The 20,823-nt window shown below is 31.6% G+C and overlaps 2 protein-coding genes across 7 annotated transcripts in view; one reads left to right on the top strand and one right to left on the bottom strand.

Moving 5' to 3' along the window:
- The first annotated feature begins 956 nt into the window (after positions 1-956).
- LOC124421871 (bifunctional 3'-phosphoadenosine 5'-phosphosulfate synthase 2-like) lies at positions 957-4,602 on the top strand. Its single transcript, XM_046957552.1, has 6 exons — positions 957-2,175; positions 2,261-2,896; positions 2,979-3,413; positions 3,493-3,696; positions 3,795-4,077; positions 4,196-4,602. The coding sequence occupies exons 1-6, from the start codon at positions 2,107-2,109 to the stop codon at positions 4,291-4,293; spliced, it is 1,725 nt and encodes a 574-aa protein (XP_046813508.1). The 5' UTR covers positions 957-2,106; the 3' UTR covers positions 4,294-4,602.
- A 295-nt stretch (positions 4,603-4,897) lies between these two features.
- Positions 4,898-20,823, bottom strand: part of LOC124421868 (protein qui-1) — a 51,511-nt gene continuing 35,585 nt past the window's right edge. For 3 of the 6 annotated variants that reach the window (XM_046957543.1, XM_046957544.1, XM_046957545.1), the window contains 15 exons: positions 13,513-15,004; positions 12,913-12,992; positions 12,601-12,723; positions 12,344-12,486; positions 11,388-11,548; positions 10,897-11,301; positions 9,886-10,643; positions 9,268-9,801; positions 8,944-9,184; positions 8,193-8,851; positions 7,812-8,118; positions 7,515-7,740; positions 7,244-7,439; positions 6,649-7,165; positions 5,526-6,562 (listed from right to left, as the gene is read on the bottom strand). In XM_046957543.1, coding sequence (XP_046813499.1) covers positions 6,267-6,562; positions 6,649-7,165; positions 7,244-7,439; positions 7,515-7,740; positions 7,812-8,118; positions 8,193-8,851; positions 8,944-9,184; positions 9,268-9,801; positions 9,886-10,643; positions 10,897-11,301; positions 11,388-11,548; positions 12,344-12,486; positions 12,601-12,723; positions 12,913-12,992; positions 13,513-13,621 — 4,755 coding nt within the window. In that variant the 5' untranslated portion in view covers positions 13,622-15,004 and the 3' untranslated portion in view covers positions 5,526-6,266. Of the gene's footprint in view, positions 5,182-5,525; positions 6,563-6,648; positions 7,166-7,243; positions 7,440-7,514; positions 7,741-7,811; positions 8,119-8,192; positions 8,852-8,943; positions 9,185-9,267; positions 9,802-9,885; positions 10,644-10,896; positions 11,302-11,387; positions 11,585-12,343; positions 12,487-12,600; positions 12,724-12,912; positions 12,993-13,512; positions 15,005-20,823 lie in introns of those variants that run through there. The other 3 variants (XM_046957547.1, XM_046957548.1, XM_046957549.1) reach the window with 3 other exon arrangements.

The raw sequence follows: 20,823 nt of genomic DNA, 5'->3' as shown, positions 1-20,823 counted from the left end.
AAAAAATCATATTAAACAACAACGACTTTAAACCAGCATATTGCAGTTATTTTGACTAATAAATAAATTGGTTGCTTAATAATGAATTAGTTGATAAGTCATATTAACTGACACGTGCCTTATTGTTTCCTCTGATTATGGTAAGTTTGTATTTGAACTGTCTCTCAAGGACATTGAGATAAGATTATACTTTTAGACTAAAGTGTTTAATTTTCATTAATATCGCACAATTATCTTATATAAATTTGATATATGTACATAATAAATAGATAAGTTTTACATTTATTAATTTAAGATATATTTATAATTATATCGTTGAATCAACGTACTGTTTCGCGTTCAAAAAAATGTCATTTCTTATTTGAATTTTTTCTCTAAATCGATGTAACACAGAGACATTTGGAGATTAAAAACAAATTCTGTAATAAATTTATCGCAAAAATTGCATGATAAATATAAATATATATATATATATATATATATATATATATATATATATATATATCAATTATTATTCTTACTATTAAATAAATGGCTTTAAAAATTGTTTCAAAAATATGGGCTTATGTTTAACGATAAACAGCTTAGCAAGTGCACATCGTGCGATATATTTGATAATTTTAAAGAAAAATCAATATTTGATTTCAACTGAAAATTAGAAAAACACATGTCTTATTGTAAATCAAGAAATGTAACAAGTATAAAGTTGAACGATTAATTGTTCAGCTGTGAATACAAATGGTAGTGAAATAATTATCGAGAAACGTTAAACTCCTTCTTTTTGTTGAATAGAAAGAGACAAATATGACGATATTATTAACATACTGAGGCTATCATCTATGTTTTGTTGTTATCATCATTCAACAAAAAAAAAAAAAAAAGAAAAAAACCAGGGAAAATCAATTACTCTATTTTAAACGTATTATTAATTAAATAAACTATAATTTATATACTAAAAGTTGCAAAATATAATCTAATTACTATGATTAAATTTATAAAAATAAGTTATCTAAATTTTGATAAATTTTTGATAATGTATTTCATCTCTCAAAGAATTCAGTATTTTGGAGGTCAATGATGTCTGAAGAGAACTGGTTCCTCTGTTGTAGGCATTGCTAGCAATGAAAGTCACTTTCTTTTAACTTTCTCGCGAACGAACCACAGTCATGTTCTACACTGTTTAGTTTATCAACGGTTAACGCGGAATGCAATTCGTAAGCAAAATTTAGACGAATAACAATTAAATTTCTGTTAACTCGTTTTATTCAAAATTGTACAAGGTGTGATGTGGACGTGTAATTGTGTAGAAAAATAAGATTGTATAATAAGATTAAAAATTTGTTCATTAAAGAAGCGTAAAAAGATTAAGTTTTTAAGTTTTTTTATCGTTTGATCGAATAATTCAAATTAATAACTTGAAAATTACACGGTATAAATATAATGATTGGACTGACAAGATCTTTTTCAATTGTTTATCTTTATTCTAAATTGTTGTATAGTTTTTACGCCGTATAATAATCAATCAAATTGAATCAATATCACGCATTAAAATACAATATTAAACAATAAAAGTTCAATCAATAATGGAAGCTTAATGCAAGATAATTAATATTCCATTGAACTTTAACATCAATAGGAATAAAATACATTATATCGACATAGATCAATCATTCTTATGATTGTATCCGAATTTTATATTTTCGTATTTCCTTTCTATCGAAGAATTTACTATTATTTCTATAAAATTTCGGTTCAGTGATCATGGGAATCCTAACTCGACAAAAAACAGAAAATCAAAACTCTGCAAGACAGGTAATACATTAACCGCAATTAATTTTCTATGATCGTATATATATACATATATAATGTAAATATACATTATATGAATTAGTAATGTCCCAAAATGTAAAGAGGAATGATGTACGTCCTTCAGAAATTTTACTTTACAAATTAAAGAAGAAGTAAAATCCATAGATATAAATCATGTTGTCCTGATGTTTACAGACAATCGCAACTAATGTAAGTTCACAAGCTCATCATGTGTCTAGAGCGAAACGCGGCCAAGCTGTTGGTACTGTTCGCGGTTTTCGTGGATGTACTATATGGATGACTGGACTTTCTGGAGCTGGAAAGACTTCGATATCGTTCAAGTTAGAAGAATTTCTTGTATCCCAGGTAGAGTATCGATATAATATAATAGATCACCAATCAAATAGGTTTTATCGATGATTATAAATTGAAATATAAAAATATTTTACAGGGTATACCAGCTTATGGTTTAGATGGTGATAATGTTCGTACTGGTTTGAATCGAAATTTAGGTTTCAGTAAAGAGGATCGGGAAGAAAATGTCCGACGAGTGGCCGAAGTGGCTAAGTTATTCGCCGATGGAGGTGTAATCACTTTATGTAGCTTCGTTTCACCCTTCGAAGAGGACAGAAGAATGGCTCGAAAAATTCACGAAGATTCGGAATTGCCCTTCTTCGAGATATTCGTTAACGCGTCATTGAAGATCTGTGAGGCACGAGACGTAAAAGGTCTTTACAAGAAAGCTAGATCTGGTATCATCAAGGCTTTTACCGGTATCGATCAAAAGTATGAAATACCTATTAAGCCTGATCTCGTTGTTAATACGGAAAATGCAACGGTAGAGGAATCTACGGCGAGGGTCATTGAATTTCTCGAAAATCGTAATATCATACCAAAGATGTACGGATTGGGAAGATCTGTTCATGAATTATTTGTTCCTGAATCGATGATCGAGAATGTTCAAAAGGAGGCGGAAAATTTACAAGCGATCGAAATCAACGAAGTAGATCTTCAATGGATTCAAGTTCTTGCTGAAGGTTGGGCGGCTCCGCTTAAAGGATTCATGAAGGAGAAACAATATTTACAAGTAAACTTTTCTATCCATTAATTTCTTTTCTCTTATTTTCTTTATCTGTGCAATGAATGAAAAATTATCGTTAATGTTTCAGTCTCAATATTTCAACTGTTTAACGGAAAATGGCGTACAGATCAATCAATCGATCCCAATAGTTCTTGCTATTAACGTTGACGATAAGGAACGTTGTCAGAACGTTAAATCTTTGACACTGAAATACAATGGAAGAAATCTGGCAATTCTTAGAAATCCGGAATTTTATTTTCATCGAAAGGAAGAACGTTGTTCGAAGATATTTGGCACGAATGATATTGGTCATCCTTATATAAAAATGATATATGAATCCGGTGATTGGTTGGTCGGTGGTGAACTCGAGGTAATTGAAAAAATACGATGGAACGATGGTCTTGATGAATATAGATTGACTCCTAACGAGATCAGAGAAAAGTGTCGTGAAATGGGAGCAGATGCGGTATTCGCTTTTCAACTTCGAAATCCTATACACAATGGACATGCTCTTCTTATGCAGGTAAAAATTTTACAAAATACGATATATTATTCGTTCGAAAAATTTCAAATTTATAAAACATAATAATGATATTTTTAAGGATACAAGAAAACGTTTGCTCGAACGTGGTTATCGTAAACCTGTTCTTCTTTTACATCCTCTGGGTGGGTGGACGAAAGATGACGATGTACCTTTAGCAGTCAGAATAAAACAACATCAAGCTGTCCTCGAAGATGATGTCTTACACGAGGATACGATTTTAGCTATATTCCCTAGTCCCATGTCTTATGCCGGACCAACAGAAGTAAAAGGATATTTATTATATATTATATCGCTTCATAAACAACTTACATTAATAAATATAAAATTATACATTGTTATTCCCATAATTTTTACTTCTAGGTACAATGGCATGCCAAAGGTAGACTAATAGCCGGTGCTAACTTTTATATCGTTGGCAGAGATCCTGCCGGTATACCACATCCAAATAAAGATGCTACACCTGATGGTAATCTATATGATAGTACCCATGGCGCTAAAGTACTTTCGATGGCTCCTGGTCTTCAAAACCTTGAGATTATACCTTTTCGAGTAGCTGCTTACGACATAAAACAAAGGAGTATGACGTTTTATGATCCCGAAAGACATGATGACTTTATATTTATTTCAGGAACAAAAATGCGAAGTAAGTTTGAATATTTTATAACATCCTTTAGATAAATCAATAGACAAAAAAAATGCTAATAAGATCGGATTATGTGAAACTATTTCTAAAATTAAATATATTTCAATATTTGTATTAGATCTAGCGAAGTCTGGGGAAAATCCACCAGAAGGTTTCATGGCGCCCAAAGCATGGAAAATTTTATCAGAATACTATCAACGAATAAATAACAATTAATACTTTATCGATTGGTTACGATTAGATTTAAAATAAGCTATTTCTTCAACGTATTTATATAGCATCAGTTTTTCGATATTTTTTAATAACAAAATATAATATTACTTAATATTCCTAATAAAGATGCACTATAATTATTTATTATGTAAGATAAGATCTAACTGAAATCGAATTATAGATTTACTAGAAGAGTATTATCATTTCTATATTTAAATTACTTAATCTATATTTTTATAGAGACGAGCTACAAAAGATTTCTTTTTTATAATCTTAGAAAGAAGAAATAAAAACTATGGTATGTTTATACACAATGTAAAGAAATAAAAAAAAATATATTTATAATAAATAATGTGCGTTTCTATGAATACTTACGAATCCACAAATATATTCGTTACTTATATATAATCATATATTAAAAGAACGACAATAGAGATCTTATAAATTTTCATCGGTGAACATAAAAATGTATATAAATTATTAGCCGTTGTTTTATAGAAAAATATGAAAATAACGAATATATATATATATATATATATATATATATATATATATATATATATATATATATATATATATATGTTGTAAATAATTTTTAAGAAAATAATTATTTTTGTCGATAAGAGATAATAGGTACATCTTTATATATAATTACTTATTTGGAAAGAAAATCAATGAATCTTACGTATTCCCACCTTTTTCTAATATCTATCGACTTTGGTACCTTTATTTAATTCATTAAAGGTACGGACATAAAGTATTCTTAACGTAGAATATACTTGATAGTCGAAGGATGAAAGAATATGATAGGTGTATAGGTTTCAGCTAAAGGCTCTTTATCCTAGATAATTGTCCGTCTCCTTCAAAGGAATTCATTTTAATCTGGAAGATCTGTAATAGAGTGTCCACAAATATCTGAATACACATTTATATTGTTTAAATAAATTGAAGAACTAATTTATCTAAGCATTCGCAGACATCTAAACAAAAATATTACTTTAAAATATTCTATTATCTAATACGCAATATAAAATAATCATCCGAATATTTATCAAATTCATGCTAATATTTCAATAATTTATAAATATCTGCAACAAAAATTTTGCAATCAATATTGCATCATGCAGGATGCATACAATTTTACTAATCACATTGATCAATGACTATAATTTACATACAATATACATAACTACTTGTTACTGTGACGAAATAAAAAGAAAATAAAAGTAATTTAGTATTTGTGTTTTTTCCGTTTTTTCTTTTTTTTTTTTTTCTTGTTTTTATTATTATTACGGCATTTAAATTAACTTCGCGTTTCTTTTTTTTTCACACAAATAGATTTTTTCAGACGATAACACTTTGAAGTTATTTAAGATTAATTTAAAATCTATATGAATGATGATTATGCTTTTTCGCAAATATTTTCGATAAATGATAACACGCTACAAAAAAAAGCAAAATATATAACTTATAAAAAAAAAAAACGAATATATTTTTAATTCGCACATTTTTTTACACATTAAAATCCACTAATATTTAAGATATAAACTAATTCATTTTGGAAGTACATCTACGATTAATACTTTATACAGAAACATTTATAACGTAGGTATTCAAATCTGAAAAAAATAAAATCCATTATTCTTTGTTTCGATAACGACGACTCGTTTCCTCAACGAATTGGAAGACAGATTTAACAGTCAGAGTTAACATAATATCAAAACGTGCAATATCTAAGAGCCACCGCTAATATTACGTATCATTAGAGGATTTAATATTTATAATTATTTTAATAATATCAATTACGATATGTCTTTAATAAATATATTCAAAAAACACCACTAATGACACGTAGAAGCACTATAACGCAATTATATAAGCACTGTTATATTGTATTGCTCAAACTATGATAAAAACAATACAAACTACGTTACTATGTGACTATGTGATCTAACAGCAAATAATAAAGAATGTGTTTAGGAGGCGATGCACGACATGGCACGCCTACCTTCTTCTTCAGAGTCGGATATTCGAGTGGTTTGAAGAGAACTCTGTTTTGACAAAGTTCTTAAACCACGCGGTCTGGGAGGTGGAGATTGCTTGTTCCAAATTGCTTCCAACTGATCAAAATGTTGAGACTGAGCCAGTGCTGCTTGTTCTGGACCTAAGCCTGGTTGAGAACCAGCTAAACCAGCTTTACTAATTTCCTCCATAGAAGCACTGACACTGAATCGACGTTTCAATCGTTCTTCGACAGTTGATACCGTTACACCTTAATATAGATAATAAAAAGTCGAATATTTATAGTCTAATCCATTCAATGTAAGTAAAAAAGAAATAACTAAGTAAAACATATACCTGTTGTAAGATGGCCGTACTTCCGTTGCCATGTATATGTATCCAAAGAAACCTCTTTTTTCAATAACCTTCTAGCAGGACGTTTAGGACCAGGTGGTCGTAAATCTCTCGGAGCAACGTACGGTGGAAGTTTAACATATTGCGCTGGTGTATTATGCAGACAAAGAATGGGCATGCATTTATGTTCTAATAAATGCAATGCTAATCTCGAACAATCGGTAGACATTTCAACACCAAGAATTGGTACATGAAGCATAATAGAATTTAAAGCAGTGCCTTTCTTCGTATCCCAAACTATTAAACTTTTATCCTCGCTACCAGAAACTGCTAAAGTACCATCACCGGATAATCTGATACAAGTTACATAACCAAGATGACCAGTGAGAGTGTGCAAGTCTGCCCCAGTATTTATATCCCATACAATCAAATTGGCATCACGAGAACCGGACACAACGATAGACTTATCAAGAACTGCTACTGCAACGCAAGTGACATGATCGGTATGACCGACCAACACCTATAAAATAATTGTCATTTTATAGATTTTACAAAAACATTAACTTCTCAGTTTGAATATCCTTGATCTCTTATTGACCTGTGATAATTTGCCTCCAGCAAGTTGCCACACTTTTAGACTCATATCTCTAGAACCAGTAATAAGAGATTGTGAATCAGGCGTTACTACCAAACACGTAATATCCTGTGAATGAGAAACTTGACGTTTCTCTTCTGGGCCAGCTCCCAGACTTATTATTCGAACTTGATTATCCCCGGTACCACAAACAGCAAATCTAAAATAATATAAATTCGTCGAAATATTAAAGAATCATAAATTTTATTCGAAAGACATTAGAATTCTTTAATACCTCATGTCGGCGGCTACAGCAAAACATCGTCCTGGACCACAAACAGATTGAATCAAGGTTCCACTATCTGCGGCCCATACTCTAATAGTTCCAGCTCTGTCGGAGCTGACAACTCTTCTACCATCTAACATAGCTATGACAGAAGTAATAGTTGCTTGATGTCTAAACGTCGCTACAACAAGGCCCAAAGTTAAACCCCAAACACGTACCGTTTTATCTTCCGAACCTATAACGAAATTTCTTTTATTCATTTATAAAGGCATAGATTATAAATATAAATAATCTATTTATATTTACCAGACGCTACAAATAATCCAGACGCAGAAAAAGTGATACACGTAACACTTGCTATATGACCTTCTAATGTTGACATTAATTCATGCGTATTTAATTGCCATAAATTTACTAAAGAATCGACACCACCCGTAACTGCCATTGCACCATCTCTAGATATATCTAAACAAGATATAGGTGAGGTGTGCGGTTGAAGTGATTCTTGTTTACCAAGTTTTTGTGGTTTTGACGGAGCTTCCTCGCCCCGGAAACTCCAGTAGGTTACACGTCCTCCTCCAGCAGTAATAAGAAAATCATCCTTTTCAGTAACCTATATATATATATCAAATTTGTTTAAATTAATCTATTCTATGTCGACGTATATTACAAAAGATTTAGAATTACCTTCACAGATGTAACATCCGCAGAAGGGTTAGCAGGTAACGTTTTAATAAGTCTACCACTATGTATATCAAAAACAGAAACTCTCCCCTCTATACCACCAGCAATAGCTCTTCTACAATCTCTAGCAAGACATAAACTTCTAACAGGACCTTGATGTCCTCTTAATGTATGTATCTCCGTTCCAGTAGCTAATGATCTTAAATAGAGTTTCTGATCTTCACAAGCAGTCAGCAAAAAGACAGAATCTGCCGATACATCGAGATTGGCTACAGGAGAAGGTAATGTTATGCTGTTGAGAAGAGTAAATGTTTCTAAAGACCATAAGCAGACTGTTCCATCGGTTGACCCAGAGACAAGAACTTCTCCTGCTGAATCTACGCGTATTGCAGTAACGGGTCCTCTGTGATGATCAATTTTTACTAATACCTCGCCAGTAAGTAAACTAGTTGCAATGATACTAGAATCTTCGCCACCACTCACGATAATGGAATTATTTATAGCTGCTGTTAACGTAAGAACAGGTGCTATATGTTCACAAATTCGTCGTTTCAATGATAATTCTTTCATATCCCAAACTATAATGGAGGTATCTTCAGAACCAGTAAGTAGATATTGAGATTGATGCGTAATGGCTAAACATGATATCGGACTAGAATGACCTAAAATATAATATTTCTTATAAATCATTCATGAATCTTTTTTGAACGTTGCCATGAAAAAGGGAAAAAGTTACGTGCGAAATAATTAATACCTTTAAAAGTATGTACTAGCTGACCAGACATAACGTGCCATAATTGAGCATCTCCTTGAGGTGGAACAACCACGACGTGTTGACCCGATGGAGCAGCTTCGACTAGACGGACTCCTTGTGGACAAGACAACGCACGAATTTGAAGAGGTAGAGGAGGTTGAAGCCAACCATTTAGAGGAACTAAAAGAGGTGCAGTATAGCCATCACACCATGCCATTGCTGCCATGACCATTCTGCTTACCTTTGTACGAACATATGATCGATTAACGTTAAAAAGTTTTTTATATTAAGTACAAAAAAAAAACAAACATATAAATCTCTTACAAGATCTCCACCATCATCTGCAACTGGTCTTAGCCAACAAATAAGTTGTGCTCCAAGCTGAAGCGGATCTCTAGTAAGTACATCGCTTGATTTCCTAACAGCATAATATACCAACTCCAAATCTCTTTCCAAAAGATATCTCCTTGCATGTTCGAGTACACATCGCAAATAACTCACGGAAATCATTTGTACACCAGCTAAAAGAAAATCAAAAGCACAGACAGCTAATCTTTTGAGTTTATCAACATCGCCAGCTCGTAGCAAATGAAGCCACGCTTCTTCGACGTGTCGTAGAGTATATGTAATATCTTGCGATTGCGGAGCGCTTTGGAAAGGTGTCTCTTTTGCGGGTGGTTCTACAGGGCCCTGCGGTGATTTTTCCTCGCTATCTTCGGTTTCTTCCGCAAAAAATAGATTTGCCAGTTCTGCATGACACATTCTCGATACATCCTGATCCGAAAGATATTTCTTCCTAGCTACTTCACGACTTAACCAACGCCAGCCAAACATTAATCTGCCGCTCATTACTCGTACCTTTATTACGTAAATAAATACATTTGTATATTATAATAATATATGAGAAAACTTTAATATTATAAATTTAATAATATTACCAACCCTTAATAAAGGAGTCAAAGTTCTTCGGACTAAACACCATGTAGCAAAATTATATTGTCCCAATGTTAAAGATAATGGATCATCTCCTCCCGTGGGCATAATTAACTCGAGAATCTCTGTTTCGGAGAGACCGTATTCTGCGCATGCTAAAAGCGAACCAATTTTATTTGCTGCTCTTGGACCGACAAGCTTTTCCAGATTGTCTAAAGCTGATTCTATATCTGGGAGATTGCATCGATTGTCAGACAATTCAATAAGTATTTCATTGCTTCGGAGTCTTTCTTTTTGAAGTGGCGTCAGCCGTAATGCTTCGGGTGGTACAGTAGTCGTCGCTATAAAATGTATTCCTTGGGGCAAGTTTAATGGTAACCACGATAAAGCAGCAACGATATCGCATTCCAAAGGGTGAAGACGATGCAAATCGTCCACCATAACGATCAATTGTTCGGACAAAGGTTGTGCTTCAATACCACGCATTATTTGACTGAACCAATTATTCAAGTACAAAGGATCGAAGGAAGCATCTCGTGGAAGATTACCGTCGTTGTTACCCGATAAGAAGCCAATGTGTTCACACAAAATCCGTAGAAGCTCTAAACTATAAGCCGACTTTGGCGTCGACGTACAGAGCCGTACAACTCTGAAAGTCGGTTTACCGAACCATTCTGGAACACTTTCATATATTTTAGCAAGTATAGAAGATTTCCCAGAAGCTTTGGGACCCCATATTAAAATAGGGCCATGTTTTTGATCCATTCCTAAAACAATTCATAATAATAATAACAATAATAATATAATAATAATAATAATAATAATAATAATAATAATAATAATAATAATAATAATAATAATAATAATAATAATAATAATAATAATAATAATAATAATAATAATAATAATAATAATAATAATAATAATAATAATAATAATAATAATAATAATAATGTAGCGAAATTTTTTTCAGCATCAAAGTATCAATACATTTATTTTAAACCAACAGAGAAAACTTGCCAGATATTAAAAGTTTTTTTATGCGCGCGATAGATTCGTCATCCTCCTCGGCGGGTTTTATTTCACGCAACAACGACAAGTGCGCCATACTTTCCGCATAAACTTCCTGAACCATTTTCTTTCGACTTTTAATCTCCGGATCGATCTCTATCGAAGCATTAACTAAATTTTGTAGTCTCTCAAGAACGAATCGTCTAAATTTATTCAAGTAATTATCATGGGTGTCGTTGTCTGTGTCTATGCCGTCTGTTTTATAGTCAACCTCAAGGTGAATCACGTTTTCAGCTGGTAAACACGACTCAATGTGTGACCGGAAGCTCATAGCACCGGGACTGACCTTCGGAACATCTTTACCAGTCCAATCTCTAATAATAGCCATAATTCCATTCCCATCTTCATCAAGATCTAGAAAGTTATTCGCAGATTTCGATTTGTTTTTGTCCCTCAAATAATAAAATAAATGGATTGCAAAAGAAAATATAAAGATTTACTTAGGCCGTATTCCAATTGTCGTTCCGTCGTACTCTTCAACACGTTTTGAACTTCTTTATTGTCTGGTTGGTCAAGGATTATCGATTCGGCTGCGATTTTTAAAATTTTCCTCAAATTCGATTCCTGCGCCAATTGCCAATCGTCTTGTGCCGTTTCCACACTATCGGTCAGCATGCAAGGCATCGATTCATCTTATCTTGCGGTCACATTGGAACCAGTCAAGTTAAATTAAATCAGGACTTTTATCAAGTTCTACTAAAGTTAACGTCGATCGAACGTAACAGACGAAACAATATTTTTACGAGTGCGATAAAAGCTATTTATAAAATTTTCTTTTTATTCATTCAAATCCTTTTGATTTAAATAAGTAACGATACATTTTTTCAATGTGTCTATGAAATACACGAATCTCATATTACTATTGTCCTTTCCTTTCTCCCTACCTCTAACCTCAAAGCTTTCAGTTAAGCTTATAAATATGCATGCAACTTTGATCAACTTTTGAATTAGCATATCAGTTAGTTGGACGTACGGATTTCCGAGGCAACATTATTTTAATAGATTTTCCATCACGTTTTTTCTTTCACGTCAAATAGAAAGTAGCACTTTGTGCGATGCAAAATTAATTTAAAAAGTCCCGTTAATATCGTTTTAACTTTGAGAAAAAAAAATATATATATATATATATATATATATATATATATATATATATATATAATAACGTTGCGAATACATTATTCCGACAAGTACAGATGTTTCCTTTTTTGTGAAGATAAACTAAAATCTTTTAGAATTTGAAGTGAAAGAGGTTGAAAGGTGTATAATCAACAGAGGAAATAAATTGCAGAAGGAAAGTTACAATCTGAACAAAAAGTTAAAAGTAGAAGAGAGAATGTTTATATAAGATGCCTTTACGGTTCTGTAATTTTTCAACCGAAACTGAGTTGCGCATTACCTAGAAGCTTTCAATGTATAATAACGACCATCTTGCACGTAGTACTCGTCTAACACGGAACAGCAACCGAGAAGAGCATGGAAAGTTTCTTCCTCGAACTTGGTAGGTACCCAACCTGTATTGTAATCGGATCCAGCCAGTAGCTTTAAGAATAACAATACACACGGGCAGACATTAACAAGAGAAGAAAGATCAACGGATTAATTTTTTTACAAGCATATATCTTTCGATTATTTGACGAAAAATAAAAAACTCACCAGCAAAAAACAACCTCGGGAATGCCGATGAGATGCATTTATTTCTTCTAAAAAGAATTCTGCCAGCCTTGGATTGATATCTGGGTTTTTGTTGGTTCCATATTGCATATCAACCAACAATACCTGCATCGAAAACATTATAATTACTATTGTTAATTTCATTTTCAAAATTGAATTGCAAATGATCCTCGTAATATCATTTACAGAATGATGTAAAGTATTTCCAACTGGGAATTTATTGATTTAATATAATGAATATTTCGAGCGTGCGTAATCTGGCCAAAATTAGTGTTAATTTGTGGGATAATATACCTCAATTCCCATATCATCGTAAATCGATTGTAGTTCTGGACCCACTACCTCCAATAGTTGTCTCCTTTCCGCAGAGAATTCTATGAATGAATTATTATTTTATTAATATTTTTATTTGTAAAATTTCATTGCGAACGAAAAATATATATTTAATATATTTTTAAGTAATTTGCTTCCATTTAAAGAAAAATAATTGAAGCGAATTTCACGTAGAATACGAGAAATTTGATCAGCAAATACGGAAGAAAGTTATCATGCGTGTGATCGAGGAAGTTTAACGTCAGAAATAGCGAACAAAGAAAAGAGCAAACGATTTAATTAGATTAGACTGAAGTAATTCTATAGTCTCTCAAAGGATGCACTTATCCTTCGAGAATTCAAGTATAATTCTATCGTCTCAATCGATTCTCCATTTTACTGACAACGATCGAGATCTACGATCTATGGTTTTCTTCAAACTAAATTAATGATCCTTATTTATGTGTTTTATTTATTAAGTTTCTTATATTATACTGTACATATAACGTTTCCAATATTATTTTCTTTAATTTTCTTTAATTTATTTTCCAATATTATTTCCTTTTTAAAGTTAATACTCACCATCCCTTTCACCAGCAATAAATATCTTGATAAGCCTTGGAGATGGTAGATGAGCCGGTGGTAAACCACCTTTGACCACTCCAGCTATAAGTTCAACTTCAAGATTCATTTCGAAATTACAGTGATACTGATTTCTTTTTCCTTTTTTTTTTTTTCTTTTTTTCTTCTTTTGTTCTGTTTTCCGTAAATAAATTTCACGATCACGTTTAAATCGTCTAATACTTCAATTATTTATTAAAACAACGTAAACCTCATTTTCAATATTTAAACACGTATTCTCAATAAAAGACGAATTTTTCATTAAATAAGAGAACGTTCTACGTTCACTTAAAAAACGTCATTTATTCTCCCTGAACTTCAACGCATTTACCTGTCTTTTTCTAACCGAAGTTTTTTGCCCCTTTCTTTTATCTTGTTTTTATTTAACTCTCTTTCTTTCTCTCCTCTTCTTTTCCCGTGGATAAATTGACGCACTTTAAAAGGGTGGACGTACCGGATAGGAACTCACTCCCTTTTCCCTAGATCGACACTCGAGACTTCCTTTTCAGCAAGTATACGTATGTTCCCTTTCACATATCCCTTTTCCCGTTTTCCTTTTTTCTCTTCCCTTTAGGTGTTCACACTGTGCTCTTTCTGTTTCTCCTTTCTTTCGTTCTTTCTTTCTTTCTTGTCCTTTATCACTTGATAGCTTTCAAGATTCGTAACACTCGACTCGAATAGGTACGCGCGTAGACTTTTATATTTATTAATAATATTATTATATCCTTGTGTTACTATTGATCAACAATGTTTAAATATAATATAAATTCTCTTTTTCTTTCTCTTTTGGACAGTTATGTGCGTGTCTGTATGTATGTATGTATATATATATGTATGTGTGTGTGTGTTTGTGTGTGTGTGTGTGTATGTATGCGTATATGTGCTCTCTTTATTGTTTAACAATTAACTTTCGATAAAGATTTATGCAATAGTGTACGTGTATACATATAGATATTTATTTACATATAATTAATGCACGATAATCTTTTTTCGCGCATTTATACTGCCGGCTTAAGTATTCGCTAATTAGGTAACTTTGTTCTAGGATTGTCTTCGCTTCTGGTCACATGTAACGTTTTACATTAAACTTTATTGTGCAGTTTAGGCGATTCTTTTTCTACATTATTCTCGTTTATTAAATTTTGCTCGAATAAAAGATTAAAGTCGCGCGACGCGTCTTTAATGTGTGTATATATATATATATATATTTTTTTTTATTTTCTCCTTTGATGTGCCGTCGATTTCCTTATCTGAAATATTTTTCTCTTCGTATCGTTTCCAAAAATGGCTTCGTTGATATCTATAATGGAGTTCGGATTCTTATAATCGATTCAACATGAATTCCCATTGTTATCCGTTGTATCCTGGTTAATCTTATTTTGTCAATGCCATTAGAATCGCAAAAAGGGGGTCTTTAGCCCCGTTCTGATCATGCATAATAAAAGCTTTACATCTGTAACAAATTTTACAAAAATTAACAATTAAAGGATTTATTTAAGGGAAATTTATTAATTTAAAGGAACTATATTATTATAGAAAGAAATATATGTATTTTGTTTTCTTCTTCCTCTTCTTTTTTTTTTTGTTTGAAGTTTTCATAATAATTTCTCTGAACCTAAATGGTGAATAGAAATTAGAATAGAATAGAAATCTATAGAAATGGGAAATAGAGATAAAAAGAAAGGGAAAAGATAGTAAATGGAAGGGTGACAAAAAAAATAAACTGAATAGAAGAGATTAAAAACAAATTGTACGAGGCAATCAAAATTAAATAAGATCATAGCGATAAAGAATTTCTCTTCTGAGATTTATAACGAGTAATTCAATTTGTATTGTGAAATATTTATTTGAATAAATATGGAAGAAGAAAAAAAAAAGAAAATAAGGAATACGAGACAGATTAATTTTTTATTTTACTTAATTAATCGTTTCCGTTCTTTTTTAAATATTCAAGATGTGAGAGTACCACGAGAAATTCACGTATATTGATACATCTCTTTGAAGAAATGCGGATTCATTCATAATATCAAAAGAAAAGAAAAGAAAAAAAAAAATAAAGGAAAAAAGAATAAATAAATAATAGAATTAATTCATGAAATATTTCAATTTAAATTAAAATATACCAGTTTTGATATGTCAGCATAATTGTAAGGGAAGCTTATAGCCGTTTACAAGCAAGAAATATTAAAATCGACGTTATGACCTAATTCTTAAAACACGACAGTAAGATTATTATCAATATAAAGGATGAAAAACGAGATTAAAGAAAAAAAAAAAAAAGAGAAAACCGAAAAAAAGAGAAAAAAATCTTCCCTTCTCTCAGAGAAGGGAAGACGAAGAAAAATGAAAAGAAATCCACAAGCTATCTCGTAATATAATAGCTACTATCTTCAATATTTCTAGAGGACGTCTCTCGACTGATGATGGTATGTTTAATTTAAAAAAGAAAATGAAAAGAAAAGAGAAAGAAAAAAAAAAAAGAAAAAGAGACGGAAACACTAACGCTGACAGATAAATCCACCAAGAATACAACTGTGATCGTTCGCTCGTAGTTAATTTTTTATCTCTTTCAAAACATGAAATAAAAACCGATATTATTGAAAAATTAATGAACGTTAATTTACAATATTCCACATTTCCGATTCCTTTTTCATTCCACATGCATATATATATATATATATATATATATATATATATATATATATATATATATGTATATATATATATACATATATGCTTAAAGCCAATGTTTTAAACAGAAACGCATATAATTCCTTTATTATGAATTTAACATCAAATTATATTTACGATCGATGTCGGTATTGCCGTTAAATAATAACGCTTCAATATCGTACTTTTCTTAACGAATTTTCAAAATCCAACGTTCCAAAATCAAACTTTAATTAATTTCTCATTGTATTATTGTCCACAATTCTTCATTAATTCTATGAAAGGATTTAAGCTTATGAAAGGATTTTTATAATCTCTTCTAACTTCAATATCACGAACTTATTTATAGTATCTTTCGACTATTTTAATTAGACACAAGATCTCGGAATTTCATAACCATTACTTAACGATACGATATTAATAGAACATCCAATATTACCGATTTTCTATCTCTCTCTTTTTCTCTCTTTCTTATTCTCTCATTCTCTTTCTCTCTTGGCACATTTTCATGACACACTTTTCCAAAGGAAGTTCTTCGAGTTAAACGATCCAATGCTTTCTCTACCACCACTTCTCTTGATCTCTTTTCTTACCTCTCCCCCCACCCATTTCTCTCTCTCTCTCTCTCTCTCTCTCTTTCATTCCCATATTCCTTTTTTCAAGATTCTCGATTGTCTCGAGGATAACTATGTAGATTCGGGGAAAAAAAACATTCGCTGAAACAGCAAATCGCGTAACGATTCGATTCTCCCATTATCCATAATAGAAGTGGATTTTAAGCAAAAAAAGAAAGTGTAATCGAAGAAGGGAAACAGACAATGCTCGAAAGATGCGAGAGGAATGAAATGAAAGGAGAAAATCCTGGAATGTGAAACCGAGGGTTGCTCTGGGTAACGAACTTAAACAATTCCCTCTTTCTCTCTTTCTTTCTCTCACCCCTTATTTCTAACACCACCACTTTGGGAAAGATCATTTGGCATTGTACTTACATAAGAAATCTACCATTGTTCGTATAGCAATGAAATATTTCACTAAGAATGACAGAAAATTCTTTTCGAGCTGATGGAAAGGGGCGAATGCCTTCTTAGAAATTTCGATAGGCAAAATTATTATGTTATTTTTTAAGCAACCATGACACAAACCGATATATATATACTGGCCATTTTTATTTTATAAAATACTTTCTTAATAAAAATACTGACGAAATAAATAAAACTAATATTAAATAAAGTCAGATAACAAGAATTTTCAAGTTTCCTGTTCCGGAAAAAAATGTCAAGTAAAAATCCTGTTTTCTTTCACTGAATTTTCCCTATTGATCGTATTAAATCATCAGTTATGCGTTAAAATAGAGTGACATAAAAACGTCAAAGAAAAAAGAATCTTCTTATCAGTTATTACCAAGTAAAACAGTAAAAATGTTTTACCGCTATAAATAAGACAATTTCCAATTCCAAAATCGTTTAATATCTCTGCGATCGTATTTTCTTTTTTCTTTTTTTCGTAGAAGTCTGCGGTGATTCTTTCGCTACGAGGAAGATGAATACATAAATAATGTACGTTTCCGCTGAAAAGGAAAATATTCATAGGCTTTTAGGTCAATCAAAATGTGGCCGTATCTTATATAAGTATACTTAAAATTGATTAGTTGCATGTAGATATATACGAAAGAAAAAGAAGAAGAAGAAGAAGAATTTCGCTTCTTCATCTTCTTCTTCAAGATCATTCTTCATTTTTTTTTTTCATAAATAATTCTTTCTTTCATTCTTTTTCTGATAATACCTTGCATGATTTAATGATATATGCTCGTTCTAAGTGAATAATGATGTGTATTACGTCTCCTATCGTAGAAATGGAACCGAACATTTGTCTCTCTGTCAACGTAAAGCATGAGGCAAAAAAATATAACTTTACCATACGTCGCAAATTCACAAACTAATTTTCTATCGGAAAGAAACGATGTTCATTCGTCTGAGTTCGAGTCTATTGTATGTATGTATCCCGCAAGGCTTTTTCCATTGAAACGAAATATTTATTTTCCTATCGTTGAATCGTTCACAGGAAAACGCATGACCGAACAACAAAAAACGTAACGTATCACTGAACATGTGACACAGTAGCTTTATCATGAAACAAAGAAAAAAAAAAATTACTATACTAGGCAGATAGTAACGATATAATATTTTATAGATTCTAACAATATATTACTATCAATATAAAGAAAATATAATTTGACGTTTTGGATAATATCGTGACAGCTGTATAAAATATATACGAGTGTTGAACGATTTATAAAATGCATTCGAATTCTATTATCGAAAAGTTTAATAGATTCTCTTTGATCAGATAATTCTTATTCGAAAACTTAAAGAAAATTCTCAAGTAAACATCGGAATTATGTTAATATATGAAGAGAACAGAATTATACTTTACAATGAAAGACATCCGGCTTTATCGGTATGCGTTACACGACTTTGCTTCGTCAAAAATCGCAAACTTTTTCCAATCTTTTTCGATAACACTTCGAGAGTCTTGAAATTTCTATCATTTTTTATATCATTTGAAATTTCTATCTTTTACTTTCTTTTTTTGTTTTTTTTTTGTTTTTATTTTTCCTTTCTTTTTTAATTTTCCTTTTGAAAAATTAAATACTTCGAAAGAACAATGGTGAAAAAAAGAACGAAAAAGAAAAAAAAGAGAGAGAGAGAGAGAGACGATTCGTTTATATAAATGACATATGTATGTTCGTTCTCATTTTGTTGAAAATGGATTCGAAAGGAAGAATCGCACACATCGAAATGCTTATATATCAAGCTTTCATTTCAAATCTAAACCGATTGTCATCGTACCAGTAAATTGACAATAAATACCACCAGAAAATTTGTTCCCCGAGATCCGCGTCTATTGAGAATTGTTATCGGTTTTGATTGTATTTAGTGGCATCAATTCAGCGCGATTGAATTTATCGAAAAGAGATTTAATCAACAAAAACCAAATACAACATGATATTATAAAAGTAAAGTTAAGTACTAAATAGGATGAAATTAGAAACGTATTTCCATATTTCTATATTATATGAATACGTTAGTCCCACGCTGTATACATGTACATATTTTGATTTTTCGAAAAATTATGAAATATTTTCAAAATCTTGCATTTGAAAAATCGTGATAAGATATCACATACAATTAGGTATCGAAATTCGTGTTTCTATTAAGGAAAAAAAAAATGTTTAAAATGAAAACAATAAAAATATTAAACTTTACGAAAATATTTGTTTTTACAGGACCAACGTTTTGATTGACCAGATGATTCGAACAAATAAATGAAGTAGTTAAGTAAATAGCCATTCAAGCGACGGTAGGTTCGAACAGAATGAAATACTCTTGTTAATCTTTTTGCGGAGTAAATTTTTGTCGAAATAAAATAAACTTTCTATTGGTATATAAACAAACGCACAGAAATAACGGAGAGAAAAAGTTTCAAAAAAAATTCCAGAAAAATTCGATGTTTCTCCGTTCATTGTAGACACGACGTTCGAAAATTGTTGAACGACAAACTACTCGCGCAAAAAGTATCGTCTTTATGTGAAACGGTTTTTACAGGACAATTTTTTTCTCTCTTTTTTTTTTCTTATTTTCTTTTTTGTTTTTTTTTGCTTTTTTTTTTTTTTTTTTTTTTTTTTACAAAGAGAGACGCGACGTGAGGATAAAATCGTTCGTTGGCCAAAGAATACCAGCCCTTATATAAATGTAAGTATACGTAGTATAGTACGAGCGAAAAAGGTCACAGATCGCCTTCTGCGTGCGTGTCTGCATTTACTCTGATGATCGATAGCGGCGAAACGTTTCAGGAAAGGCGGGCACGATCGGGCCGCGGTACTCGATCTTCTCGGTGAGCACGTTCTCGAGAATGACAGCGTCGTGCTTTAATTTGAACCTTAACGAGAAGCTTCCCAGATCTGATCTGAAAAGTTCACATTAATAGAGTTCATCCTGTGAAAGATTTAATCGGCTTTTCATCGGGAAATCAACAAATCGTAATTCAAATCACACATTTTATTCCGCAACCAATGCTATTCGAAAATTCAAACTCCTGAATTAATTTTGATGTTTGGAAACTCAAGAGCAAGTTAGTCATCGATCGCAAATATATATATATATATATATATATATATATATATATATATGTACTTCCATGTACATATGTATGTATATACATAGAGTTAACCGGTTGTATTGAAGCCATGGTAGAATTTAATACCGCACACATTTGAAATAATTAACGCTTATGTTAGAAAGGACTTGCTTGTCCCATCGATCGATGTCGATGCGAAGGAGGAACAAGGGACTTTCGAATATAACGCACGAATAAACGACCTTCCTAGAAGTAGACGAGGACGCGATGAACACATTGCTTTTGTTGTCTTATCTGAAATATGTCGATCGACGTTTATATTTATTCTTCGTTGCTTTTGACTATACCAAGAGATACGAAGATATAGCCAAAATAGCAAGATAACGATAATTCGTTAATCTTTTTTGACGTAAGAACATGAAAACATTGTAACTTTAATTCTTTTTTTGCTTTTCGTTCTCCTGT

This window comes from Vespa crabro, chromosome 2 (genome assembly GCF_910589235.1).
Source record: "Vespa crabro chromosome 2, iyVesCrab1.2, whole genome shotgun sequence".
NCBI lineage: Eukaryota > Metazoa > Arthropoda > Insecta > Hymenoptera > Vespidae > Vespa > Vespa crabro.
This window is presented reverse-complemented; position numbering and strand designations above follow the sequence as displayed.

Bases quoted from the DNA above. Each gene is read 5' to 3' on its own strand.
- LOC124421871 (XM_046957552.1), top strand. From the start codon at position 2,107: ATGACTGGACTTTCTGGAGCTGGAAAGACTTCGATATCGTTCAAGTTA. The intron at 2,897-2,978 runs GTAAACTTTTCT...TTAATGTTTCAG, and splicing joins AGGAGAAACAATATTTACAA to TCTCAATATTTCAACTGTTT. The intron at 3,697-3,794 runs GTAAAAGGATAT...TTTTACTTCTAG, and splicing joins CTTATGCCGGACCAACAGAA to GTACAATGGCATGCCAAAGG.